We start from the raw sequence: 27,326 nt of genomic DNA, 5'->3' as shown, positions 1-27,326 counted from the left end.
ATTTATTTAGGCACGGATTAATCATACTGTTCTTTTTATGAGTTTAAGGGAAAACGTGTTTGTTGTGTTAGTAAATTTTGTTTTTCTACCAAAGCTTGTTGAGATTGAAGCCCTTGAGGGTTTGTGCACATTTGTTCCACCGTGTTTTGTTTGCAGCCTGGGATTTGTTGTAACCCTCCGACCTGACACATAGCGTATATGACTCCAGACTTAACCAAAGATACTATGTGTTGAGTTCGTTTTTTGGGGGGTTTTTTTTACACTAGATTTAAAAGGGATCATTTTGTGTTTGTTGTTCAAGGTTCTTGTTTTCATATTTTTGTATTCAAATGCATTAATTTTTTTTATATATGATATTGTAATAAACATTTACAAAAAAACGAAATGTTTACTCTGAGTGTCTTCATCCCGCATGTTTCTAAAAGTCTGTCTGAGCGTTAGTATGGAAACGACCCATGAAGATTTTGCTTCTAATTTGACAGGAAAATCTCATTCAAATGCGTCTCTTGCTGCACGGTGAAGCCATCACGCACTGGCAGAGGCGCAGCGCGTGTGCAAGCATATGTTTGTACAAGAGGAGAGGGGCTGCAGGCTGTGTTATTGTAATCCCGATGGTCTCGTGTTACCTGTGGAAGGGTACGATGACAGAGATTGCGAAGCACACAGGCTTGTTCATCCACAGAGGAGCTGTCGTTCTTCACCAGAGGCCTCAGCTCACCCTCCTGCACGAGCCCGAAGACGACTTCACGTCACAGACCTCGGGTTTTCTTCAGCAATGATCTTCTCGGCAGAGCAGGTTTCTTGTGTGTGCGAGGTCCTGCTGCAGGGCGGCCACATGGATCGCCTCACTGGCTTCCTCCGCACTCTGCCTCCTCCTCCCTGCTCCTCGGCCCTCGGGGAGCAGGAGAGCGTGCTCAAGGCTCGGGCGGCAGTGGCCTTTCACCAGGGCCGCTTCTCAGACCTCTACGCTCTGCTGGAAGGCTTCCCCTTCTCCCCGCCAAGCCACCCGCTCCTGCAGCAGCTCTGGCTGCGAGCCCACTACACGGAGGCCGAGAGGCAGAGGGGTCAACCCCTGGGAGCTGTGGGGAAGTATCGCGTGAGGAGGAAGTTTCCTCTGCCTCACACTATCTGGGATGGAGAGGAGACCAGCTACTGCTTCAAGGTACACGCTTACTTGTACTTTTACTTGTACTGGAGACTTGGCTACTCTACTAAATACTTGTGGATTGATAAAGCTTCTATAGTAGCATTAGGATAAAGTGGTTGAATTCAAAGTGTGGGAGGATGACGACCCACCAAGGGACGTCCCAGTGTTTTTCACATTAGAAGATATTATTGCTGACAGCTGGAATCCATAAAAACGACATATGGTTTTGAACTAAAACGTTTTTCTTCAATGGGGGCCAACCAACACTGCGTGGACGGAAACTGTAAATGGCTGGTTTTAGTGTATTACTAAACATAAAATGTGTTCTCTGTTTATACTTGTTATGCTGAATGCAGTATTTTATTATGCTTCTGGCTGTACTGAATCAGGCTAAAAGAGTTTATAAACTACATTTTTTTTTACAATACACACCATTTTATTCATAGTTGACTCTGGTTGAATGTTGACTATTTGAGTGGATTTCCAGCTGTATTCTCCTGATGGTCTGCGACTTGCAAATTTAACATCAGTTAGTTTTTGTTTGTTTTTTTCTTTCAAGTTTTTCCTGTTTTTCAAACAGGAGAAATCTCGGAGTATTCTCAGGCAGTGGTACCGTCACAAGCCGTACCCCTCCATCCGGGAGAAGCAGGAGCTGGCGGCTGCCACCGGACTCACCACCGTACAGGTCAGCAACTGGTTCAAGAACCGCCGGCAGAGAGACAGGACCACGGAAACTGCAAGGTTAGTTGGTCAATTCTGTATTATGAGTCTCTTCATTCTTTCTTATGTGGGAAGTTCCCAGTTGTACAGCTGTGAGAGTTCTGTGTTCACATATTTAGAGATGCATCAAATAAGAAAAACCCACATTTTTTAGAGCAGCTGATCAGAAAAATGGTTTTCAAACACATCCAGTTAACAGATATTATCATCAAAGAAGATCCTGCCCATTTAAATGTACTTTTTCTTAAATTCCGTGAGACTGAATGGAAAATACAAATCTCTATAATTCCTCTTATATCATGCAATCTAATTTTAACTGATCCCACCATGTGAATAAAGTTGAACATTATTTCCCAACGCCTATAATTTGAAATAATAGCACCCTCTTGTGGTTCAGTTAGGACATGAGCCAGGGTAAATTCCCCTGTAATCTCACGTCTCGTCTCATTCCAGTTTCCATACGGCACGGTTCGGAGGCTCCTCAGAAGTCTGCCCATCTTCGGATTATGAGCTTTCACCTCCATGCAGCCCACAGCTCCAGTTCCATCCCTGCCAGCCACTGCCTCCCCGCCTCTATCACGCACCTCCTCCTCTACATCACAACCGTTAAGAACATTTAATATGCCACGTTGGAACTTTATTACCAAACTGCGAGGAGACGCTGTACCGGGACCACATATACACAGAATGCCACACAGGACCGACAGTAGAACGGAGCCTCATATGGCTGCTCTAAACTCAACATACCAGTTCACAGACGTGTTGTTAAGCCCTGCTGTGGATGTCCACAGTGTTCACACAAGACGTTGTACAGTCAGATTTTAACTCGTTAAAGGGACTGTGCTGGTGTATCCTTCCTACATGTACTGTCGCCATGCAGAATGGAACTAGTCATACAGTTTTCAGTGTGTCTGACTTCTCAACATTTCTTTAAACTACAAGAGAAATTAAATAAAATCATTTTCACTTTGAACAAAGCTTGGGTTTGTTTTATGTAATGTCCAAAACATCTCTTTAACCAATCACATCATATTGATATTAGCTCAGGTCGCCATTCCTAACAGGCGAGGCCTAATAGATCTCCAGGAGAAAATATTCACAGATTCATTCACAATTGATCACTGAACAGTGGTCACAGATATGACTTTAAGGAGATAAAGTGCATCACATATCCTTATATCCAAAGACCAGTAAGGCTGAGAAGTCTTCTCTTCACATGAGCAAAGCAAAAATACCAATTAAGGGTGCTTTACAATTCACAGACTTGGATTACGGCGACATCTGATCAGCCTCTACAATCACCTTCATTAAGACTTCCTATGCATTTTACCGTGCCATTCACTGCATCACACCGGGGAGAGTCCAACAGCAAAAGTCTTTGGTAAAGTTCAGCTGGTGTTCCAAGTTCACTAGAGTCAATGTTCACCAGGGGCAATCGCTTGTGCACCTCATCTTCTCACCGACTGTGCAAAGATCCTCTCAAAAAGTTGCGTTTGTTGGTTCAAAAGCCCAGATATTCGGACAGAAACACGGCCATGATCTTGGTCAGGTTCTCCACTGTGGGGCGATGCATGTTCTCCTCCGTGTCGTCCAGCGTGTGCCAGAACTGTGGGAAGGGAGTGGCGATGACGTGCAGAACAGGGACGCCTGCCCAAGGAAATATGAGGAGAGTGATGATGAATGGCAGTGTGAGTCATGTACACACTGAGCAGCTGTAACATTATAGCCACACAAACAGACTTTTATTGTCCGGAACAGGAATTGACTAACGCAGGCATTCATTCAGAGTGTATAACGAAATGTCTCATGATGTGCAAGACCTTATTTAGCTTCCCCCGTACGCAACAATCTGTGATGCCCGGAGTCTTTTGCCACCACTTTCTATGAGAGCCAGCACTAACGTCTGCAGCAGTTTGAGAAACAGTAGTTGGTTGGATCAGACTACATAAACCAGCCTTCACATGCATCACAGTTGATGGATACCGACCATTGCTGGATACCGCCAGCTCTGACTCAGTCGTTGATCCGTCACAATTTAGTTTACATCAAACATGCTCAAATCCTTTTGAGTCTATTTTTTTCTGCTTATAACCCGTAAAATACTGCTCACTCCCAAACAGGTGCCGCATCATCTGACCGACACATGCTATACATCATAACACACAGTAACGCCCCTCGCTGGTTTAATCCACTCCATAATATCACATAGCACTCAATAGACAAGTGCTTCGTCCCAAGAGAGCCACAATAAAGTGTGTTTAATTGCTATAATATAAGAGCTTCAAGGTTTATGGCCAGACAGAGAAGGGGTTTGGCTGAGAGTAATAAGAGCCTCTGAGCGCTGCAGCGGTCGGCGGATGAAAAAGGAAGGTTTTATAAGACGACAAGAGGGAGCGATCCGCTTAGATTACCTACTGTCCAGCACATCTTTAAATAATACACGAGCCACAAAAAGGAAACCATGTGTCTGTGTTACACCTGGAACCAACATCAAAGCAAAGTTTTTATATTTAGATATTTTTTTATATTACTGCCATCAACCTACAGGCGGCGAACTGGTTTTAACTCTCTTATGACTACAATGTGGGGGCCATCTGGATGTGCATTGACTTTGAGGCTCCAAAACCTGTAAAGAAAATAAAAGTGTCTGTTTCGGCCCATTTCCAAGATAACTTCAATGTTCTTCTTCTCTTGCAGTTTATTCCATACTGCAGTGCTACTTTCTTTTCTTTTTTTTTAACTATGCATGTTACACAGCTTGGAGGATCGTGCTGTGGAAATAAACGAGGCAAAAAGTTAAATTTCCCTGCTTTCTGGTCATATTTGAATTCCTTAAGATACCAAATGGTGGAGGAGCTATGAGACGTACGCACGGAAAATCCCGTCGGCTGTGTGAGGATCGGAATACAGTGGTTAAAATGAAATGACTCTGCTGTCACCAACAGAACTGTGGTCCGTCACTACCAACGGTGCTGTTTATTGCCAGTGCACTTTGAAGATAGTAACAAGCACATACATGCACTTTAGTAAGGTTTTCTTTCCCTCCAAGAAAACAGGAAATAACACTCTTACTTGATTGGTTCTTTTTTTGGGGTTTTCTTACTATAAACACAGTTTTTGGATCCAGATTTTGGATTTCTTTTAAGCAAGCACACCCTGAAGGTAAAAGATCCGTCCATAAATTCTGTCGTATTATACTAGATGTAACTATATATGTTGACAATATCTAAATTAAAAAAAAAGTCTTGTTTCTGTATATTAGGTATCAACACAAGTTAATCTGTACCCCGATTTCTTCTGACACTTACCTTTGTGGAGGAAGGGGATGTGGTCGTCCTGCACAGGCCCGAGGTACACGTCCTTCCTGAAATACGTCTGTTCTGAGGGGTGAGAGGTCAGGAGGCCCTGGCGATGGAGTCTCTTCTCTGACAACAAGCAGGGAGGAGGCCCGGTTGGGGAACACGGCAACCAGCCAGGTAAACATTGTTAAGAGTTAGTCACCACTCACCTGCAGCAATCAGGCGGTCGAACCAGCGCGCTGTGTTGTCGAAGTGATTTGCAATCAGAGGATCGGGACCGCCGAGCAGGTCAAGCAGCACAAAGAGGTCCTGGAGAGAATTTCAAGGTCAAGCAATGTCAAGCATATTCAGGATGTTGCGCAATGTTTCAGTTGAACTTCACTTATTACTACTGAATCTTGTCTGTGATTAGCCCGTCATACTGCAGAGGTCCCGCGGACCGTTATCATGAACAGGATATGTTTAAGAATTTTCTATACATCATGACAGGCCCAGTCATGTCAGCTGTAACAGGACGAGAATCAAGGGGTGAAATTCACAGCTCTGCTGTTGTATAAACGATCTGGTCAATTCGGCCGCATGAGTCAAAGTGTGTCTGTTCACACATCGATCCGCTGCCCCTCACCACGGCCTGGAGCGCGGTGGCGTGCGAAGACGCCGCAGGGTGGGGCGTGTTGGACATCCGCTCGGCCAGGTGGCGCGAGCCGTACAGCGAATCTGTGGCGGTCCACTCCTCAAAGGACTCCTCGCCATCAAAGAACACAAGCTGAAGCGTGACAGGAAGTCTCTGAGAGGACACGGGGGAAAGGCAGAGGTAATGAAATTAAAATGCATTGGGGGGGAAAAAAAAAAAAAAAGAAAACAGCAGCCGAGCCCAGTTTCCAGTATCTGCAGCGCTGCCGCAGTGTGTGTCGTCTTACAGTAACTAAATAAATCACAGCCTTTGGAGGGATAGCGCTACACACAGATGACTGCTGCACTCAACACAGCGGGGTAAAGTCAGCATTTTCACTTGGCACTGCAGCCTCACATCAGCATCTCTTGCTATTATTCCTTTTCACAAGAAAATGAAACCTCTGCAAAGTAAAAAGAAAAAAAAAAAGAGACAGACCAAATCTGTCGGTGGATAAATCAACCAGTCCATTTAAAGCAATGAGAATTTAGAGAAGCGTTTCTTTTTCCACTACTTGTATTAGAACTGGGCCACAGGGTGGAGCAGTGGTTAGTGCTGTCGCATCATAGAGAAGGTCAGGAGTTCAAATCCGCCCAAAAACATGAATGGTTAATTGGTAATCCTAATTTGTGGCTGTACCTTTCTCCCTCTGTGTGATTGACCTGCCCGCCTTCACCCAGGTAGCTTGGATTGGCTTCAGGATGGATGTTTTCCAAACGTAAAACCACCACATATTTCTGGGTTTGTTTGGTTTTTCTTACACATTTACTGGGATTTTTCAAAGCATTCTTGATCAATTTGTTTTTGCTTCAACTTATGAAAATCAAATATTTCATTCAAGAGCAATCTGAGATTTCTGACGTCCGCCAAAGGTCACAGTTATCAGTGGTGAAAATCTGTTATGTAGTTTTCACGGAATCCTTAAAAGCCTATAAAATAAGATGCAGATCAAGAAGCGAGACCCAGACCACCTCAAAACCTCGAATCTTCAACCGCCTAACATCTGTCTGTGGTGAAAATGTTGACAAAACCTGTGCAGTAGTTTAGAGGTAATCTTTCTAACAGACAGACAGACAGACAAATATACGACCATGATTTTATTCCGTCCTTGGCAGACGTGAAAATATGTAGAAAATGCTTGAAGCTGTTAAGTTTACATGTTATAAGCGTCCAAATAATGATGTATGAATGACGTACGTCTTTCAGTGGTATTCTAATTCTCAATCGTGACGCACTGGTACGCGACTATCAAACGAGACGTACCTGCTGTTTGAAGGACCTGAGCTGCGCATCCAGAGAGGCGGCCAGCTCCAGGATCATAGCACAGGGAACTGCAGAGTCACTGGCCCCAAGAAAGACCTTCTCAGGGGCCCGTGGGTCTGGGGGCAGGACCTTGGAGTCGTAGTGACAGGCCAGGAGCAGCCTCCGAGGAGCGGACGGGTCCAGAGTGGCGATGATGTTGGTGAAGGTGACCTTGCCCCGAGGGGTTGGGTTCTGGAAGGAGTCCAGGTCTATGGACCAGCCAGCAGACAGCGAGGACAGGGTGGAGGCGATGTGCTGACGCGGCGTAAAAGATGAGGGGAGAATGTGTAAAAGAGGGGGTAGTTATAAATATTCCTTGCAATATATTTAAAAAAAAAAAACAACCCACACCTGCTGTACTGCCAGGCTGCCTTGAGTCCCCGGAAGCCTCTCGATGAGGATGGGCCGCAGGTGAGTCTCCCACAGCCGAGTCCCGTCCACCTGCGAGGCCAGACGGCGGATCTGCGCTGGAGAGCACTTGCTGGGTTTGTGGGACAACTGGAGAAGAGAAATGATCAATCATAAGACGAAGCAGCAAAACACTTTTTTTTTTAAAAACTACGGGAAGCCAAAAGCTTGAGAAGACATACAACAGCAGATGTTGCAGATGTTAGTGGAATGCAGAAAAACTTTATTCCAAGTGTTTCGTCTGTCTAGAAGGTTTTTCCATTTTTGATTTTGTTGAAGACTTTTGTGCAAATTAAACAAACAAAAGAAATATATTGAAACTTATCATGAGTACTTGAACAACCACATTAAATAAATAGCTTGGCACTGAGCACAGCTGGGTCCTCACTGAGGCTTTTTCTTCCAAACTGTCGCATCACAGCAGAAATATTCCTGCTGCAAATCTGCAGGTTTGCATGGATTTGTTGTGTAAGGTTTGCATGTTCTTCTCGTAGGAGTATTCAGAGCATTTTGGATTCTTCACAGAAACTCCAAATACATTAGTTTTGCGAAGCGGTGACTTCAATATGTCTGCAGAAGCGAGTGCATGTTGGCAGTTTGTGTGTCTCTCTCTGCCCGCCCAGGAAAAGTGCTGACAAATTTAGATTCTATCACTATTTTGTTTTCCCAGGTTTTGTAAAACCTTTTTCCGGACCAGGAGCTGCTGTGTTTCCCACAGGAGAGGTATTTTCCCCTGAGCTGTGCTCTCCCTTCACTCTCCATCAGACTCCCTGACTACCCACATATTACAATAATTTGCACTAACAAATGTCTTCAGACAACTTCTTGCTGACGTTATCCACTATGCCACCAATTTTTGTGACTTTTCACCAAATCAAGTTTAACTGGGGCCACAAAGCATGTTTCAACTGTAAAATGAGGCTACCGCAGCTTAGAAAGTTTCATATACAGTTTTCACACACGTAATACACTATCTTATGTTGCATTGTGAAGTCTCAATTACATTTCAGGATGGGGCAGATTTAATTACATTTGACCTGCTTTTGGACCAGAATATCACAGTTTCAGTCTTCTAGTTCAACATATGTTCGTAGTTTATTGTGACATTTTAGCTGTTTTTAAGCAGTTTTTACCCCAATTAAATTTTTTTTCTTTCTGCAAACCCCTGGTATAAACACATAAACAAGTAAGTGATAGATCAAGAGGTGAAACAAAACACAAAGTACTGAGTTAAACCAAACAGAATATAGAGATGGCTTGTATAGTTTGGTAATGAATAGATGATCTTGTACATCTCGGGACTGTCCTAAAGAGAGTAAATCTAAAAAGAAGTTAAAACATGCATCAGTCCAGTGTGAGCTGGAACAACCCGAGGCAGTGTGTGTCTGCCGGGTGTCTTCAGGATAGTGAGTGCAGCTGTTCTCACCCGGTCTCTGCTCAGGTCTGCAGCGGGCAGGCGGTTCACGGGTCTCCCGGCGGGGTCGTTGGACAGGTAGACCCCCAGCACCACCGCCAGCACCAGCACCCCGAGGAGGCACAGCAGCAGCACCCGGGCCCGGGGCATCCGCACCCGGTCACAGCCGGGGAAGGGGCCGCTGCCGCCGCCCTGCTGCAGAGGCTTGTAGCGCCGTGCGGAGCGGGACATGGTCGAACGGCGACGTGTCCAAGCCGAGCCGCGGAGGAGGGAGGTTCACACAGGAAGAGGAGGAGAGGCAGACCTGCTCACATTTCAGCATGACGAGCCTTCACCTGCCGCTGAAGCGCCGGGTCCGGAGGTGTGTGCTGCCTCCCCGGCAGCCCGGCTGGCTGAAGGCATGGCCGACTTCTATCCCCCCAGGTGGAACGATTCTTTCACGGTCGCTCCCGCAGAGACTACCGGGGGCTACGGAGCCTGTTGCTGCATGCGCATCGCTTCCCCTCGCTCATCCACTTGTAAACAAACATGGCGGACCCGTAGCGGTGTTATTTGCGGTCCATATCAGTAGTTTCTTAGTTGAGACTCAACCCCGATAGCATCTGAAGCGTCATCAGTCCATAGAGATGCTGTGGGGGCTTCTTCTTCTTCTTCTTGAATTCCGGCAGGCTGTACGCCGTATGGCTTAATACTGACCTCTACCGTCTAAACAAGATATCACTCCACCAGCTCAAATCCTCTCATACAACCCAGAGGGGTGGAGGAATTTTAACACGGCCTTCCCAAGAGAGTCAGAATTTTCCCCTAACTCTAATAACGTTTTCAAGGAAAACACCTCCAGACCCAGATCAGACAGATCCTCAAACAGCTTCTGCCTGTGACAAGAGTATATCTTGCAGCGAAATAACACATGAAATACCATCTCTGATTCCCCACACTCACAAAAACCATTCAGACGTTTGCCTACCACCTTTAAACTACTTACCAGACAGCAATGCCCCAATCTCGGCCTGGTTAAGATGACAACATCTCTCTGCACCAACGTACTCCCCCACTTCTTACGTTTTAATGAAGGTTGCACAGATAAAGATGTCGACTTTTCTGCTCCTGATCTCATTCCTGTTGCCACGTTGTCTCCAGATTTTCTTTGCAGATGCTAATCCATTCTCTTTTACCCAATTCTTGAAAGGCAGTGCAGGATCTCCTTTATTAGATCAGGTCGAGCTCTAGAAGCTCCTTCATCTAATGCCACCAAAGCAGCAGCAGCATCCGAGCATGTGACTCTGTTCTTTGGTTTATTATGCTCCATCCAGTCTGAAGCTCTTTGAATTGCCCAAAGTTCAGCAGAAAAGATAGACATATTATCTAATGTGCGCATGCTGGTTAGCAGAATCTCCTCATCAACAAAAACTCCAATCACCATTTTCCCAGAAACGGGATCCTTTGAACCGTCTGTGAATATTTTCAGGAACCCATGAAACTGATTCAGGAGCATCTTCACATCCGTGCTGAGGCGATTTCTCCCTTCTTCAAGGAGAGACAGCTGATCCTCAGGTTCAGGAAGAAACCAAGGTGGAGCAGACGACCAACCAGGCACTTTTCCACACTCCAACCCAAAAGTTTCCGCCAACTGCTTTATTTGGTGTAAAGAATTAGACTTCTTTCTGTTACCAGAAAATTCCCAGGAACCATCTAAAAGGCACTTTGAAACCGAACTGGTTCTTGTGCCATATAGCTTGGCCCAATATTGAAGCCCCAATTTTTTTCCTCCTGGTTCTTAGTGGCATTTCCCCCATTCCAAAGAGTAAGGCAGCGATAGGAGCTGTTTTAAAGAAACCACAACAAATTCATAATCCAAGATTGATCTAATCATTGCACCATAAATCAGAGTCTCCTTCAGCAGCCCAGTCGCTTCCAGCCAAACTACGGACAATATTTATGACTTTTCCACACTTTCCAGAAACTTTTATTATTTTCCCTCTCCATATGAGTCTTTCATCCATCCAAAGGCCAAGAAAATTAAATCTTTTCACTCTTTCAACTGAGCAACCATACAACGAAACATTTACTGCAGGAATCGTCCTCTTATACCCAAAGATCACGTACTTGCTTTTGGAAGATGAAATTCTAAATCGCCAGTCGTTTGCCCACTGAACTACCTCATCCAGAGCTTTGTGCATCTGACAGACAAGGAGAGGCATATTTCTCCCCCTCTTCCAGATCACTCCATCATCTGCAAACAGAGACTTCCCAAAGAAATTAGGAACGTTCAAAACTATCTCATTAATCATAATGTTAAAGAGGACCGGGCTGATCACTGCCCCTCGAGGAGCTCCGTTAATGATGTCAGCAGTTTCTGAGAGCTCACCCCAAACTTTAACTTGAATGGATCTATTATTAAATAAATCCTGAATCCAGTAGAACATCCTACCCTTAACACCTGCATCATTAAGGGTTATTTATAATCGCTCCTTCCACACTGAGTCGTGTGCCTAGTCAATATCCCAAAACACTGCAATCACACCTTCTTTATTAATATTAGCTTTTTTTTGACATCTTGACCAAGTACTACGGTGGAGTCCGTAGTACTCCTACCAACTCTGAACCCATTGTGAACGCGTGCAAAGAAACCCGCTGATTCAAGGAAATGGACTAACCTATTAGTCACCATTCCTTCCATCAGTTTCCATAAAACAGCTGTTAAAGCTATCGGCCGATACGATGAAGGGCAAGAGGGATCTTTTCCTGGTTTCAGGATGGGAACCACAGCAGCATGTTTACACACCTTAGGTAATGCTCCTGCGTCCTTCAAGAGGTTCACAGCTACAGCCAGCTGAAAGAAAAGACACAACCACACTAAAAATTAAATGCGTTTCAAAAGCAGCAACATGTTTACTACAATTTTAAAGAACTGAAGCTACACATGAATCTAACAACCCCTGAGCACGTTGCAAATACTTTATTGTGGATTTCATCATTTCTCTTCTCCGACTTTAAAATGCAGGCTTTTATCGTGGAAGTCGCAGCTGGAGATTTTTCGTAAACCGAAACATGGAATCAAGACATATTAAACAAGATTAGAAATAAAATCACAAAAAAAGACCAGAAGAAGGTGAAACCTGATGGAGAGTTGTTCTAATCTTTTCCGATGGAAGCGGCCTCTGCTTCTCAATGTAGTCTGCCAGACTGATATCAAGCTTCTTGAACTCAAGACAGAATCTTCCCTTAAACATGAAGGAATCATTAAAGCTCAAAATGTTGAGTTTTTCGGGAACCCAAATCTTTCAAGAAGTTCAGTATCTCCACCTGGAACCACACAAGATCACATGAAATCAACTGTTACATAATTAGAAGTGGCAACCAGTAGAATGAGTGTTTCATTGTGTCACCTCCTCTTGGATGAAGCTTTTGTTGTGGATTATTTTTAACGCTACCATCTCATTTGGAGGGTTTTTTGAAACACTGGAGCACAGTTCCAAAGGAACCCTTGCTCAGGAAAGTCTCCACCAAATAATCTGAGCTGGAAGACGAGATGTTGTATCCATTCGGGAAATCTCAGGGCTCCATCGGTAGTTCCTCCATCCCAACCGTCACAAAACAATGAGAAATGTAATGTCAGGTGAGGTTCATTCAGTCTGTTTTTGGAGCGTCTGTGGCGCAGAGTCGCAGCTCTTAGTTCACACTGTACCCAGCCTTTTGTCTGTTACGTGGCATAGGCTCCAGCCTTTGTTACATGATTCTGGAAAAACCGGTTATTAAACATGAAGAGATGTGAGCATAAAATGTACACACGGCACAGCAGTGTGTATGTAACCTTGTCTGTACTACCATGATGGAAACCACAAGAATTATGATCTATTTAGCATTGATCGGATCAAAAACACATTGAATTTTCATAACAGGAGCTTTATGGTGGCACAGTGGTTGGTGCTCACGGGTTCAAACGCAGGCCTTTCTGTATTGTAATTGGATGTTCTCCCTGTGTGTTTGTTTCCCCTGGGACCTCCAGCTTCCACCCACAGCTCCGAGACATGCATGTGAGGTTACTTGGAGACCCTAAATGGCCCCTAGGCGTGGAGTGTGTGAGGTTGTTTGTCGCTGTGTTTGCCTGTGACGGATTGGAGACCTGCCCATTGTTAGCTGGGATTGGCTCCATCCAAGCAGAGGATGAAGCGGAAAGATGGACGAATGAAATATTGAATGATTAAAACCAAGCAGATCAGCCTCAAGCAGAAAAAGAAACATTGAAGATCGTTCGGTATAAGAACAGATTGAATGAACAATTTTTTGGTGTAAACTAGTTTTATTTCTGTTACATTATCTCATGTTTCTTCCCGTATTAAAGTCATCTTGCTTTGTTTGGGTTTGTTTTTATTGATAAGCAGAGGAGTTAACTCACTGCCAGTAAAGCATATTCAAACACATTCAAATAATAAAAAAAAAAACACCCTTCAAAAGTGTTACATGACCTACTTCTGTCTCCCGCCACTTTAAATCAGATGACGGAAGTTGGGAGTTATTTCCCGCGGAGTGCCGGCTGTCTCTCTCCCCCCTGATTGGTCGACTCGCCCGTCCGTCTCTTACGTCACACAGTCCCGCCCCTCTTACAAATACGTCTTTAGCGGGAAGTTTTGGACTCATTCGCGCTCGTCTCGTCTCGCCGAGTTGAGGTTCTGTTCCTACGTCGAGGTTTCGAGGTGAAGTGAAGCTTGTCGTTTCGCCAGAGGACAACTACCGCCGCAGCCCGCCAACATGCACGTGATAAAGCGAGGTGAGCGGCTGTTTTGTTTACGCAGCAGCGCGAGGTCGGGCCTAGCTTTATCTCCACTGCCGGGTGTTCATCTAATGACACCAACAGCTCAAATGTGCAATTTATCCACTGACGGCCACAGATCAGAAGTTATAAATCACAACGCAAATAAACGTTTTGAGTTAAACTTCGCTGCTGTGGCTCCGTGTTGCGTCAGTCGATGCTAGTTAGCCAGCAGTGTTGCTGTTGTTGGTATCAAACACTTTTAGAAGCAATCAAACTCAACGAACAGCTTCCTGATGGCGTAAAACTCATTCTCGGGTGTAGTTTTCCGCCTCCAGCGGTTCGTGTGACTTCGTGGTTGGAGTGGGGAGACTCAGCTGAGATCCTTTGTTGCGGATGGCGCCAAAAGTTGCTAAGATCCTTTGAATCTGTGACTGATCTGTGAACTGCACACAACCGAGTGTAATGGCCTATAAAGATCAACCAGCGAAGAAAAAATTAATTACAGCAGGAAATAATCATATTCGAGAGCTAAACTAGAACCACCCAATAGCTGCAGTGGGGAGTTTGTAGGCTGATGTAATCTAATCCCTTCACTGAGGTTTCTGATGAAGTTTATTCTGTAGCAGAGGAAAACATCCCCAAATATATGGTCTCTCACACACACACGTTCTATGAAGAGGCAAAACGATCTAAAGATTCATGGTTGGTTCTCCCAACATGCTTTAAAAGGTGTGCATGTTGGTGATCGCACCACATTCTCGTTCCCCTCCTGCTGATTCAGTGTTGGAGCCACAGAAAACCTCCCATCCTGCTGTCTCCATTTCAGTCTTGGAGTCTTTGTCTTCCGTTTGGGAAGCCTTTATGTCGGTTATTTATTTATCCGTCATAAAAAGTTGTCCTGCACGCGAGAAAAGGAGTGGCGGGGTTGATTCTTCTCATTTAGAAATATGATTTATGCAACTAAATGTCGCTCTCTAATAAAAATGTTATGACGCCTGCAGACGTCCGTTCGTCCCAAAAGAGCTGTAGATTCTGCGATGGCAAAACACGACTATCTCTGAGATATTATGAGTCGATCGGTTACGCTGGGATACCATATATTGATTATAAGATAATGAAAGATCTCATATGGGTCCGTTTTAAATCAATCTTTGAATTATAAATAAAATAAACTTATTTTGTTGTCCTTTCTCAGATGGACGCCAGGAGCGCGTCATGTTCGATAAAATCACCTCTCGCATCCAGAAGCTCTGCTACGGCCTGAACTCCGACTTCGTGGACCCGGCTCAGATCACCATGAAGGTGATCCAGGGTCTGTACAGCGGCGTCACCACCGTGGAGCTCGACACGCTGGCGGCGGAGATCGCCGCCACCCTCACCACCAAACACCCCGACTACGCCATCCTCGCCGCGCGCATCGCCGTCTCCAACCTGCACAAGGAGACCAAGAAGGTGTTCAGTGAAGTGATGGAGGACCTGTACAACTACGTCAACCCCCTGAATAGGCAGCACTCGCCCATGATCTCCAAAGAGACGCTCGACATCGTCCTCGAGAACAAAGATCGCCTCAACTCATCCATCATCTTCGACAGAGATTTCGCCTACAATTTCTTCGGGTTCAAGACCCTGGAGCGCTCCTACCTGCTGAAGATCAACGGCAAAGTGGCCGAGCGGCCGCAGCACATGCTCATGCGGGTGGCCGTGGGCATCCACGGGACGGATATCGACGCCGCCATCGAGACGTACAACCTGCTGTCGGAGAAGTGGTTCACTCACGCCTCGCCGACCCTCTTCAACGCCGGGACCAACAGGCCGCAGCTGTCCAGCTGCTTCCTGCTGGCCATGAAAGACGACAGCATCGAAGGCATCTACGACACGCTGAAGCAGTGCGCCCTCATCTCCAAATCGGCCGGAGGGATCGGCGTGGCGGTCAGCTGCATCCGCTCCACCGGCAGCTACATCGCTGGCACCAACGGCAACTCCAACGGTCTGGTGCCCATGCTGAGAGTTTATAACAACACCGCCCGCTACGTCGACCAAGGCGGCAACAAGAGGCCCGGCGCGTTCGCCATGTACCTGGAGCCCTGGCACTTTGACGTGTTCGACTTCCTGGAGCTGAAGAAGAACACGGGGAAGGAGGAGCAGAGAGCCCGAGACCTCTTCTACGGCATGTGGATCCCCGACCTGTTCATGAAGAGAGTGGAGAGCAACCAGGACTGGTCCCTGATGTGCCCCAACGAGTGCCCCGGGCTGGACGAGTGCTGGGGGGAGGAGTTTGAGAAGCTCTACACTCAGTACGAGAAGGAGGGGCGGGTGAAGCGATTGGTGAAGGCTCAGCAGGTGTGGCACGCCATCATCGAGTCCCAGACGGAGACGGGCACGCCGTACATGCTGTACAAGGACGCCTGCAACAGGAAGAGCAACCAGCAGAACCTGGGCACCATCAAGAGCAGCAACCTCTGCACGGAGATCGTGGAGTACACCAGCAAGGACGAGGTGGCCGTCTGCAACCTGGCCTCCGTCGCGCTCAACATGTTCGTCACCCCGGAGCGGACTTACAACTTCCAGAAGTTGGCGGAGGTGACCAAAGTGATCGTCAAAAACCTGAACAAGATCATCGAGATCAACTACTACCCGGTGCCCGAAGCCGAGAACTCCAACAAGCGCCACCGGCCCATCGGGATCGGCGTCCAGGGGCTGGCGGACGCCTTCATCCTGATGCGGCACCCGTTCGAAAGCCCCGAGGCTCAGCTGCTCAACATCCAGATCTTCGAGACGATTTACTACGCCGCGCTGGAGGCGAGCTGCGAGCTGGCGGCGGAGCTGGGACCCTACGAGACCTACGAGGGCTCCCCGGTGAGCAAGGGCGTCCTCCAGTACGACATGTGGGAGAAGACGCCGACGGACCTGTGGGACTGGACGCTGCTGAAGGAGAAGATCGCCGAGCACGGCGTGAGGAACAGCCTGCTGCTGGCGCCGATGCCCACCGCCTCCACCGCCCAGATCCTGGGCAACAACGAGTCCATCGAGGCCTACACCAGCAACATCTACACCCGCAGGGTGCTGTCGGGGGAGTTCCAGATCGTCAACCCGCATCTGCTCAAAGACCTGACGGAGCGCGGGCTGTGGAACGAGGACATGAAGAACCAGCTCATCGCTCACAACGGATCCATCCAGGTAAACACGTCTGACGTCTGTCGGGAGTTTGTCGATCGACATTCCGACAAGTAGGAACACTGTCATCGCCATGTTCCTCAACCAAATACACTTTTTATTTACAGGTTCATTATTACAAAAAGGAATATCGTTGAAAATCTTTTTAAAAAATCATCTTTTTAAAATGTTGACAATTTTGTGAAATATTTTTACAATTAAAAGGTACACAGGAACCATATTCCAAAAATTAACAAGAATAATGACAAAAAAGAGAAATAAGATGAATATAATATTCTTGGATTTATTTATATTTTTTAAAGAATAATGAATGAATTCGCATCATATTAGATTTTTATTTATTTGTCCTATAATCGAACATTAAGGCTCAATATATTTCATATTTGAATAATTTAAGAAAACTTTCTCTTCCTGATGTTACTGGAAAAACCTTCTGAGGCGACAGAATCCATCCAGTCGCAGCTTTTCCACGTTCAACAAACAATCGATCTTAAATTCTCGGCTGCTTGTTTCTCCCTCGTTGAGGTTAAATTCTTCTGACCTGAAAACACGCTACATGTTAAGTTGATTTGCTCAAAGGAACCGAGGACGTGTCGTTGTCGACAGGTTCCGGACTTTAAGGCTAAATCTTTGCCACGCTTGGTTTTGACAGGAGATCGCCGAGATCCCCAAAGATCTAAAGGAGTTGTATAAGACCGTGTGGGAAATCTCCCAGAAGACCATCCTGAAGATGGCGGCCGACCGCGGCGCCTACATCGACCAGAGCCAGTCGCTCAACATCCACATCGCTGAGCCAAACTACGGCAAGCTGACCAGCATGCACTTCTACGGCTGGAAGCAGGTGAGTGTCGGCTGAAAGCGCCGCCGCGGAGGTTAAACCCCGGCGTTAAACCGGCTCCTTCCTCTCGCCGTAGGGTCTGAAGACCGGCATGTACTACCTGAGGACCAAACCCGCCGCCAACCCCATCCAGTTCACCCTCAACAAGGAGAAGCTGAAGGAGGCGGCGCCGGCCACGCCGTCCCAGCAGGACGCCAAGGAGAGGAACATGGCGGCCATGGTGTGCTCGCTGGAGAACCGCGACGACTGCGTCATGTGCGGCTCGTGAAAACCTCACGTCGAACTCTCACTGTTCACGCCCTCATACCACTTCCTTTTAATTGTATAGAAATTATTTTATAAGAATTCCAACGTCCTGTCGACTTCAGCGTCGCAGGAAACACGCAGAAATGTATTTAATGTTAAGTTTGTCCAAGATAATAAAACTATTTGAATATAATCTGTGTGAAAAGTTTTTTATTTTTTTTAATCCTTATTGAAGTTGCTTGAGATTAAACAAACTGATACGAAGTCTTGCAAACTGTTGGATCTTAAATGAGATATTTAATGCCGAGACGTCAATTTTAAGTCTTAAATTTTGTTGAATATTTGCCAATTGCTTTCTTGCGAGAGAGTTGTTTTTCCGACATGTAACCTAATATCAAACGTGAGAAAGCTCATTATAGTAGAACTTTCTCTGGTGGGAATAACGTCCAACAACTGTCTGGATCTAAAGTTTTTTTTTAGCATTGCACTTTATATTTGACAATTATGGGATATTTTTATAAGTAAGTAGCAACATTAATGGATTGTTTTGTTTTAATAATTTTTTTTTTTTACCATTCTTTCATAAAAATCTGAATTTTTGCTCAGTAAATCTACAGAATGTTTTCTAATCAATCCCAAGATTATCATGTAAGAATATAAAATAATCAAGGTTAACATTCATAAAATTACAAATTAAAAACTCGGGCAACAACAAAAGCAAACAAATGTTTTGACAGATTTTTTTTTTTTTAATATATTTTTTATAAAATATTGAAAACATAATTTACACTTTTTTTTTTTTTTTTTAATGTACAAGTTATTACAACCCAAAACGGTCGTCCTTTGCTTCCTGTGCTTCTGCCTCGGGGCAGAAAGCAGCGACACAAAGACTGAAAGTGAAGCTGGAAAATAAGGAGGAATCATTTTGTACAGAAATGAGAATAAAAACAGCATAAAGGAATCGGAACACAGTACCCTCTCATCTTCACGGCCGACGTGTTAACAAAATAAATTATAAAAAATATTTAAAAGATACAAAAAAGAAAAAAAACAACTAGTCATACAATATTACTGTTAATTATGCGTTACTGATTTGTTCAACATGGAGCAATGGGGGGACGACGCTATAAATAGCTTCAAATTATACAGAGCACAAGATTTATAGATATTTATATATATATATATATTTTTTTTTTTTAAAAAACAAACAAATCCTCGCTCCTTTTCATTCAAGCAAACTAAAGATTAAGACTTGAAGAGAGTAAAATCACAGCCACACTGAAGAGTTTGAACGTGACGGGAACCACAACAAACCTGAAAGCAGAAGTTCAGAACGGAGGAGGCGAGGCTGGCGGGCGCCAACCTCACCGCCTCACCGCCTCACCTCACACTGCAGGAGGGGGGCGGAGCTAAAGGAGATGCAGTGGTTTTGTGTGTGTGTGTGTGTGTGTGTGTGTGTGTGCTTTAGAACGGAGAAACATTCTCCATCGTTCCTCACAGCATCTGTGACACGCTGGAGCGACGAGGAGAAATCCCTCGCCAACACTTCTGATCGACGCGATGTGATGCGGGACGTTTGTTGTTTTTTTTTGGCTTCAACCAGCAAATTAGAAAACAAACCAGCTTTTTTTTTTCTTCTTCACAATTTTCAGTATCGACTTGAAAGGATTTCTGCTTCATCACAAGTACAAAAAGAGTTCAAACGGCATCTGAACCCACTCCTGCTTGTTTCTCGTGTCACTAACAGCTTCTTGAATAACCTGAGTGGCTTTTATTTTGTTAAAACAGATCCTGATAATTGTGCCGTCGAGCAGAGAGATGAAGGTTTAGTTCGGTTCGATCAGGGAGGCTCACGTCGTACCAGCATCCCCCAAAAAACAGACGCATATTTCCATATGAAAAATAGATATAGTAGACAATATCAATAAACAAGCTGGCTGTATAAATATTTGTGTTTTTTTTTTTTTTGTGTGTTCAGGGACAAATCTTCTCATACAAACAGACCGTTTCTGATATGAAGAAGCTTCAGTGTTGCCGAGTTTCATGTACAGTAAATGCATCGATAAAGTACCCATTACTGGAGACAGCTTCACTTTAAATAAAAAAAAAAAATACAGATAAAATAATGAGACATTTTGGAGGAATTACACTTATTTGCTTTGTCATGCTGAGATTTGCATACGCCGACTTCATCAGACACAATCAAATGTAATTAATACATTAAAGACTAAAGACGAGCCCGGGCTACAGTGTACGTTGCTATGACAACTCATTTACATTACGGGTGCAGAAACCCACCGCTGCTGTTATAAACGCCAAATTGCAAACATTTAATAGATATGAAAGGAAGTTGTTTTGGACTTATTTACGTTATGTCCAGTGCAGGTGAGGTAAACAAGAAGCTGATACAGAATTAGTAAACCAACTCTGACATGTTACTGATGGATTAAAGTAAAACTGTAAAGTTCAACTTGTTGAGTTTATAATGCGCTATTAAAGGATTACCTCGGCAGTTTCTTAATAAAAGTGTGATTAATGGAAAGATCTTATTTCTGTTCATTTTGACAAAATGAACATTTGTTATGACGCTCAGATTACTGAGGCAGATTGTTGATTATTATTAAATATTCTAACAGGTTTGTGATTTTGGGTGGATGGGGGGTATGCAGTGGCCCTTCACACATGTTCAGAAAGCAAATAAGTGCAATTCTCAAAACGCTGCAACAATTAAATAACACACTTTAAGAAGAGACTTATTCTGAAGTTTCGGCTCAAGATTAAAAGAAGGATCCAGTACAGGTGAGACGACGGGGCGCTGCTGGAGACGGCGAACGTTTCGGTGAAAAACAGCTTAATAACTACGTTAGGAGATATGATGCGATTAAAAATCATTGAGCTTTGAGACGTCGGCCATTTTCCTCTCAACACGCCGATGATGGCTTGTTTCACATCCGCAGCTCATCCATGTAAACAGAAAACCGCCGTGGCCCGCCAGCTTCTCATTACAGTAAACACGTTTGTTCATCTCACACACACACACACACACACACACACACACACACACACACACACACACACACACACACACACACACACACACACACACACACACACACACACACACACACACACACACACACACACACACACACACACACACACACACACACACACACACCTCTTTAGTACGACCGACAGTATTAGTACAAGGTCAATAATCTTGATACATGAGAATTGTACCACACAGGCATCTATCTACAGTACCATGTCTGTAGGGCTTCCATTACTTGCAGTGCATTCTGGGAGATGCAGTCTGTAATGATTTTTTTTTGTTTGTTTTTGGCTGATTTGCTGCAGGAACAGTATTAGGCCTCTCCAGGTGATGTAGTGTTCTCGAAAAAAAAAAAGGATGTCGTCTCCTGCTCGCTCCCCCCCCGACATGGTGGCGTACGTGTTTATAGAAATGACGAGTGTGAAAGTCGACTTCACTTCAGTTTAGAAAAATAAAAGAGGCTCAGAGTTCAGTGAGGGAGCATCTCTGGTCTGTCTGCGCGTCGCGTTCCCATCACTTTCTTAACGTTTAAGGCAAGTCCAGCGGAGGCTGGAGAAGGTCACACCTTTCCTGACCTCGACCGTCCCCGCGAGTGCAAGGGATCATGGGTACTGAGAGCATATTTCTCTCTCTGGCCTGGTTCTTCTTGTCGGAGGCGGTCACTCCCTCTGTGGCTCGCCGTCGTGCCCCACAGCCTGACCGTCGTGGTCACTTCCAGTCTTGACGTTGGTGAACAGCCTGCTGAACTGGCGGAGCTGCTGGCTGGCCGTGTGACTTTCTTCCTGCAGCCGCTGGTTGTTCTGTCTCAGGTTGGCCATTTCTGCCAGCAGAACCACTTTGTCCTGCTTCTCCTGGAGACACACAGGAAGGAGGAATGACGCCAGCTTCAGTTTGCCGGTTCAAGTGGTCATGCAAAGTAAAGCTCTGGAGCAACAATTCACAGGAGAAGAGTGTCAATCCAGAGAAACTCACTCTCTCCAGGTCAGTGTTCAGCTGCTTCAGCATCACTTCCAGGTGGTAGAGCCGACCGGACAGATCGTTGGGCGTCTCGTCGCTGGAAACACAGACGCACACTTTATTCTGCATTCAGCCGAAACGAACACCTGCCGTCTTACAGGTTAAATTTGAGGCGCAAAAACAAGTTTCACTGGTAGTTCAACCTTCTAATAAAAAAACTAAACACACACAAACACAGAGGCAGACGAGATCCATCTGACTTCTTCTCTCAAATAGAAAAATGATGACAGAGAGAAATGGTAACGTGCAACTCTGTGTGAGGACGACTTCTCAGACTAACGGCGACTCAGCACTTATTCCTTCTGACTCTGTAATTAATCAGCTGTTGGGAGCAGCTGAGCATCTCCCAACGCTGCATTTCTTCAGCGAGGTTTGTTCTTCTGGGTTGAACCTTTAAATTCAGCAATTACTGGTATGAACTCTCAAACATGGTGAGTTGGGTAAACAACCACAAGGTGGCAGCAGTGGTCAAGTTTCCCCACAGATGCGTTTTTGTTGCAGAGTTAACCTACCAGGTGAAGGTCGGTGTGGTCCTCGGTGTTTGAGGAGTGAGAAACTGCACCGGACTGACGACCGGCCTCATGTCTAGAGCGCCGGGCTGTGGCTCCGTCAGCGAGAAGAGGGAAACCGCTCTTTGTGCTGCAACAGAGAGGCCAAATGGTTCTTTAAAAAAAAAAAAAAAAAAGGTTCATCAAAGAGCCGTTTTCTCCTCTGGCGCCTCATGAGCTCAACCACGGCGGGGGGAAGGGGGAGGGGGGGAAGGGGATCAAGTGGAGCTTAGTGGTGCAGGAGACCCGAGGGGCAGCGGGACTCCCAGAGACGAACCGGGGAGTGGGAGGCAAAGAGGTGAGGGAATATTCAGATCTCTCTCCCAGGAGTTTCATGTGACAGGACAGAGCCCAGGGACAATCGACCAGCAAACAATCTGTCTCAGACCCACCTGTCCTTCATGAGCTCACTCTATTTAACTGTGCAGTGCCTTTATACATTATTTACAAGAATACTAGTACACACATCCAACAGTAGCAACAAACTCAATATTTTATATCAAATTATGATATTGTAGCGTCATTGTGACAAAAGGTGCCGTGGCAGAAATCAATTGAATATTGTGAAATATATTCAATTGGATATAATTTAAGCTTTGATTTAACTTTAATCATTGAGTTAATTCTATAATCAAAGAGATTTCTGACTGAACTGAAAGTGTTTATCATGCAGCCTCACATGAAGTGAAAACACAGAGCATGAACATACGTTTCTAATGGTGAGTTAAGGCTCCAAAATACTTAACAATTTGTTATTATCAGCTGAAATTATAACAAAACAACATTGAAATGACAACAGGTCAGTAAAACGACTGTTCATTTAGATTTTAGTGAATATTTTATCTATTTTAATAACATAAAATAAGTAAACATATTTATTGTTGAAGCTTCTCATACAGTTAGCGTAGAGGTACTGTACCTCCTTCAAAAGGGTCATATTATGCAAAATTCACTTTCAAATGGTTTTCCAACAGTAACATGTGTCCCTGGGAAGGACGTCCCAGAAGTGAAGAAAGTCTGTCCTCTCTCTCCCTGGCTTGTTTCAATGTTTTTAAAAGTGTGTTGCTCCAAAGAGTAAATCAGAAATCAAACCCTAGAATGTGTCATCAGGGTTTTAGCCCATCCTAATCAAGGTAGGCCCTCCCTTTGACCCTCCCACAATTAGGCAGCTCTGCTCTGGCACATGGCACCACGACAGGAAGTGCTTGGGAATGTGTGGGCGGAGCCAGTCCAGCTCACTCAGACACAGCAGATTCTGAATGCAGCTCATATGATCCAATATTTAAATGGCTGGAAATAAAGGAAAAGCTGGATTTGGGGAAACAAACCTTGAATACAATGTTTTGGACCAACAAGACCATGTGAAAGTGTTGAAAAGCTGGATAATATGACCCCTTTAATAATCACCACACAACCATGTTCCTCGTACCTCGATTGCCGCCACAATTCAGAAAGATTACAACAGAAAGACTAAAGCTGAGAAAGTCATCTGAAAGCTAAAGTCAAAAGATCTGATAATGCCATGCCACCCAGTACTCATTCATACCAAAGACAACATTAGGACAGAAGTACCTGGAAGGTTTCGCGCCTCACCTTCGTAGGCTTTGGCAGCGCTGACGAGGCTGGACCATTCCAGTCCACAGGCTGTGTCGGGCAGAGGCATCAGCCCGGGGTCGAGCCTCCTCAGGGGGGGAACTTTGTCCCTCACTTCCGTGAGAGAGAGTTCCGATGCAGACAGAGGCACTGAGGGGCAGGCGAGAGAGGAACAGGCGGAAGAAAATTAAAAACGGCAGACACGTTCACAAATGGAAAATGAAGAACAAAATCCATCACTGTATTCATTTATTCAAGTTCACGTTCGCATTTTTGTTCGTCATGAATTCATGCAGAGAACACAGCACAGTCCCTGTGTCTCTCCACGTGTCCAAATATCTCCAAGAGTTTTATCTATCTGCCTGAAAACAATCCCAACACTCACCCTTCTTGCTCTGCAGGTGGTTGGAAGGGTGGCCGTGTTTGCGTGTGGGCAGCGTGCAGGTGAACAGCACGTCGCTGGGCGCCGCCTGGTTCTCGGAGTTGGCGAAGCTGGCGTCTCTGCGCCCGCTACACAGCGACTCGTCTGAAAAGGTGCGCTGCAGCGTGCGTCTGGGAGACTGCAGAGAGGAAAGCCAGAGATCAGAGCTGCTTGTGCGGCAAAGTAAAACTGCTGCGGAGACCGTGGTCGTGAGCCTCACTGGATCTCGCTGCGGCGTCTCTCCCGGGTTGTCCATGATAATCAGTTTCTTCAAGTCGTCTTCGATTGTGCTCTTGTAGGTCCGCCGCGGGGAGCGCAGGTCTCTCAGAGACGCTCGGAGTCGAGGCTGCCCAAACACATTCTTTGAATTCGTGTCCACCTGCCTGGAGACGAAAGTAATGAGCATCAAAACAACAACAACCATTCCGTTTTTTTTTTTAATGACTTTCCCCCTCACATCTCCACAGAAAGCAAACTGTTCTCTAACTGTTCCATCGTCACTCGACTTTAAGAACTGGTTCAGGTTCAAGCAGGTTCAAAAGAACCTGTTCTTTGTTTCCACACAGTTACTCATCGATACACGAAAAGCTGCCAGGGCAAGTTTTATAACAGAGGTTTGAATACAGAAGTGACAAAGTCAACAAGAGTACACGAGACCAATACATGGCTTAATGGCAGGAGGCTGGAAAACCACAAATCTCTCTAGATTCTCTGAGACTGTTCATGATATCTAGAAAATACTAAAGCCCCCAGAAAGAATGCAGATCTGTGCCTATAGAAGTAATTTCATTGGCCCGAATTACCACCATCATTAGCTTCTCAGTACAGTCACAAACACATAGTGATATTGAAGAACTAACAGTTATTGTGAATAAAAGATGCATTACACATCACAGTGTGTGGGTCAGAGTATCTCACTTCTTGCTGCTGTTGCTGTCAGTGCTGGACGCCGTGGTTGAATTCGAAGGTGATGGTCCATTATCTTCCGTCTGCCAGGCAATCGGTCTGCTTTTTCCATAGAATGCTTTGGGGGCGGAGCTAGACAAAGGGGTGGAGTTGAACTGAGCCGACGTGGGCGTGGCCGTGGAGGCTCTTACAGGGCGTGCTTTTTCCGCCGTTGGCGTCTTATAACCCTGCGGTGTGTAAGACCTTGAAAGAAGAAAGAAAATCAACGGTTAGCTCGACTGAGCACCTGGATTCAGATGCAATTGTTCGATGAAGGAATGACAAATGAGTTCACACAATATGAGCCTGGCCACACTCGTCCGTATGCTTATCTATGCTTCTTTGCTCTGGAAAAAGAAATATTGAATATCATAGTATCATAATAGATGATGGCTCTGATGCAGGGTGCAGGAAATATCTGGATGAAGCAGCAAAACAACACACTATAATACCTGCGGCCTCACATGTTGAATCGATTGTCTTTATTGTGATAAACAGCAGTGCTGGTGCACATTTCACACACAGACTGTAGAATTAGAGTGGATGGCACCAAGGGTTTAAACACAGGCTGTTTTAATCTAACAGAGAGTGGTTGAAGCCCGAGTGAGATTTGTGTGTTGAGTGTTCATGATGTGGGGGTGGCAGTAAGAAGTCCAGTGGAACAAGAGATAACACCATGATCTGTATGTTTCACAAGGATTAGGCTGCTATAATCCTCCCTGTGTCCTTTACAAATACATTTTTTTATGTCTTATTATTGATCTGGCGGTGCATACACCTCTGCAAGCTGGTTGTTTCCCTGGAAGCATGTAAAAAGTGTTAAATTACTTCAAGTAAAATCTCCACTCAGCTAAAGATTCACTCACATCATTCATGTGAGTCTAATAAAAGCTGCAACTCAGGGTAAATTTCTTACCTGGGTTTGAAAGCATCCATTTTATCAGCGCTGGAGCCTGGAGGCGGGAAAGTCCTGGTCAGGTATCCTTTGTTCTGACTTGCTGCGGCTGGGATGACGGGCGAGGACTCTCGTCTCCTCGTCTCTCCCCCGCCGCTGCTCCTTCCCACCGACAGTTCTTGGATGCCGCTGTAGGTGGCCGAGGAGTGCATGGTTTTGTGCGACTGGCTGTTGGACACGTGGCGGGTGCTGTTGTAGTGGGTCGAGGCGTCGATGCCGCTGTCGTTGGAGCCCCCCTTGTTGAGAAGGTCCGCGTCGGGGTCTGACGGGTCTCCGAGGCAACCCCCGCCTCCTCGCTCTCCTCCAGGGCCGCCGTCGAACCAGCGTTCGTCGCTGTGGCTGCTGGAGGCGTTGCTGGACAGAGTGTTACTGCTCGAGTGGCTGGAGTACTGAGTCTCCCCCTGCAGAGGTTAACAATCGAAGAGTCAGAGAAGCCGAGATGACAACAAGTCCACACATTAAAGGAGGAAGTGTTGAGTCTGACCTTCGAGTGTCTGTTAGGAGAGTCTTTCCCTGGGACATCCTGTCTGGGCAGCCTCCTCTGCCCCCCTCCACCACCAGGTCCCCGAGGTGCTGACACCGGGACATGCCAGAGGGGCTCTGGACAGAAAACACACACAGACACAGACACTCACAGGATTAAAACAAATTACACTGCACAGCCAAGGTTGGCAAAGAGGATTAAAATCTTATAGCACATTTAAACACAGACCTCCCCCCACACACCATCACTCAAAATCACACTCTGATCCACACACACACACACACACACACACACACACACACACACACACACACACACACACACACACACACAC

At 45.6% G+C, this 27,326-nt stretch overlaps 4 protein-coding genes across 5 annotated transcripts in view; 2 read left to right on the top strand and 2 right to left on the bottom strand.

Annotated features, from left to right (window-relative positions):
* Positions 1 to 543: 543 nt before the first annotated feature.
* Positions 544 to 2,838, top strand: six9 (SIX homeobox 9). Its single transcript, XM_080460211.1, has 3 exons — positions 544 to 1,162; positions 1,728 to 1,888; positions 2,321 to 2,838. The coding sequence occupies exons 1-3, from the start codon at positions 563 to 565 to the stop codon at positions 2,475 to 2,477; spliced, it is 918 nt and encodes a 305-aa protein (XP_080316337.1). The 5' UTR covers positions 544 to 562; the 3' UTR covers positions 2,478 to 2,838.
* Positions 1,892 to 9,623, bottom strand: qpctla (glutaminyl-peptide cyclotransferase-like a). Its single transcript, XM_080460210.1, has 7 exons — positions 8,976 to 9,623; positions 7,493 to 7,639; positions 7,103 to 7,396; positions 5,792 to 5,953; positions 5,376 to 5,475; positions 5,176 to 5,292; positions 1,892 to 3,514 (listed from the first exon to the last, which is right to left on the bottom strand). The coding sequence occupies exons 1-7, from the start codon at positions 9,192 to 9,194 to the stop codon at positions 3,369 to 3,371; spliced, it is 1,185 nt and encodes a 394-aa protein (XP_080316336.1). The 5' UTR covers positions 9,195 to 9,623; the 3' UTR covers positions 1,892 to 3,368.
* Positions 9,624 to 13,585: 3,962 nt separating this feature from the next.
* LOC308106965 (ribonucleoside-diphosphate reductase large subunit) lies at positions 13,586 to 18,168 on the top strand. Its single transcript, XM_080459019.1, has 4 exons — positions 13,586 to 13,734; positions 14,915 to 16,896; positions 17,546 to 17,734; positions 17,808 to 18,168. The coding sequence occupies exons 1-4, from the start codon at positions 13,716 to 13,718 to the stop codon at positions 17,997 to 17,999; spliced, it is 2,382 nt and encodes a 793-aa protein (XP_080315145.1). The 5' UTR covers positions 13,586 to 13,715; the 3' UTR covers positions 18,000 to 18,168.
* Positions 18,169 to 19,945: 1,777 nt separating this feature from the next.
* Positions 19,946 to 27,326, bottom strand: part of sipa1l3 (signal-induced proliferation-associated 1 like 3) — a 29,612-nt gene continuing 22,231 nt past the window's right edge. The window contains exons 13-21 of one of the 2 annotated variants that reach the window (XM_080459806.1): positions 26,993 to 27,108; positions 26,470 to 26,909; positions 25,527 to 25,757; positions 24,829 to 24,991; positions 24,573 to 24,747; positions 24,167 to 24,337; positions 22,559 to 22,685; positions 22,002 to 22,083; positions 19,946 to 21,880 (exon numbers count right to left, since the gene is read on the bottom strand). In XM_080459806.1, coding sequence (XP_080315932.1) covers positions 21,689 to 21,880; positions 22,002 to 22,083; positions 22,559 to 22,685; positions 24,167 to 24,337; positions 24,573 to 24,747; positions 24,829 to 24,991; positions 25,527 to 25,757; positions 26,470 to 26,909; positions 26,993 to 27,108 — 1,697 coding nt within the window. In that variant the 3' untranslated portion in view covers positions 19,946 to 21,688. The remainder of the gene's footprint in view (positions 21,881 to 22,001; positions 22,084 to 22,558; positions 22,686 to 24,166; positions 24,338 to 24,572; positions 24,748 to 24,828; positions 24,992 to 25,526; positions 25,758 to 26,469; positions 26,910 to 26,992; positions 27,109 to 27,326) is intronic. The other variant, XM_080459807.1, reaches the window with a different exon arrangement.

Source organism: Lipophrys pholis (genome assembly GCF_963383615.2).
Source record: "Lipophrys pholis genome assembly, chromosome: 3".
Classification (NCBI taxonomy): Eukaryota; Metazoa; Chordata; class Actinopteri; order Blenniiformes; family Blenniidae; genus Lipophrys; species Lipophrys pholis.
Note: the sequence above shows the minus strand (reverse complement) of the source record. Positions and strands in the feature narration are given on the sequence as shown.

Coding starts and splice junctions, on each gene's coding strand:
- six9 (XM_080460211.1), top strand. CDS start 563: ATGTTTGTACAAGAGGAGAGGGGCTGCAGGCTGTGTTATTGTAATCCC. Junction 1,163..1,727: donor AGACCAGCTACTGCTTCAAG/GTACACGCTTAC, acceptor TTTTTCAAACAG/GAGAAATCTCGGAGTATTCT. Junction 1,889..2,320: donor AGGACCACGGAAACTGCAAG/GTTAGTTGGTCA, acceptor GTCTCATTCCAG/TTTCCATACGGCACGGTTCG.
- qpctla (XM_080460210.1), bottom strand. CDS start 9,194: ATGTCCCGCTCCGCACGGCGCTACAAGCCTCTGCAGCAGGGCGGCGGC. Junction 5,476..5,791: donor CCACCGCGCTCCAGGCCGTG/GTGAGGGGCAGC, acceptor AATTCTCTCCAG/GACCTCTTTGTGCTGCTTGA. Junction 5,293..5,375: donor CGACCGCCTGATTGCTGCAG/GTGAGTGGTGAC, acceptor GCTTGTTGTCAG/AGAAGAGACTCCATCGCCAG.
- LOC308106965 (XM_080459019.1), top strand. Junction 16,897..17,545: donor CTCACAACGGATCCATCCAG/GTAAACACGTCT, acceptor TGGTTTTGACAG/GAGATCGCCGAGATCCCCAA. Junction 17,735..17,807: donor ACTTCTACGGCTGGAAGCAG/GTGAGTGTCGGC, acceptor CTCTCGCCGTAG/GGTCTGAAGACCGGCATGTA.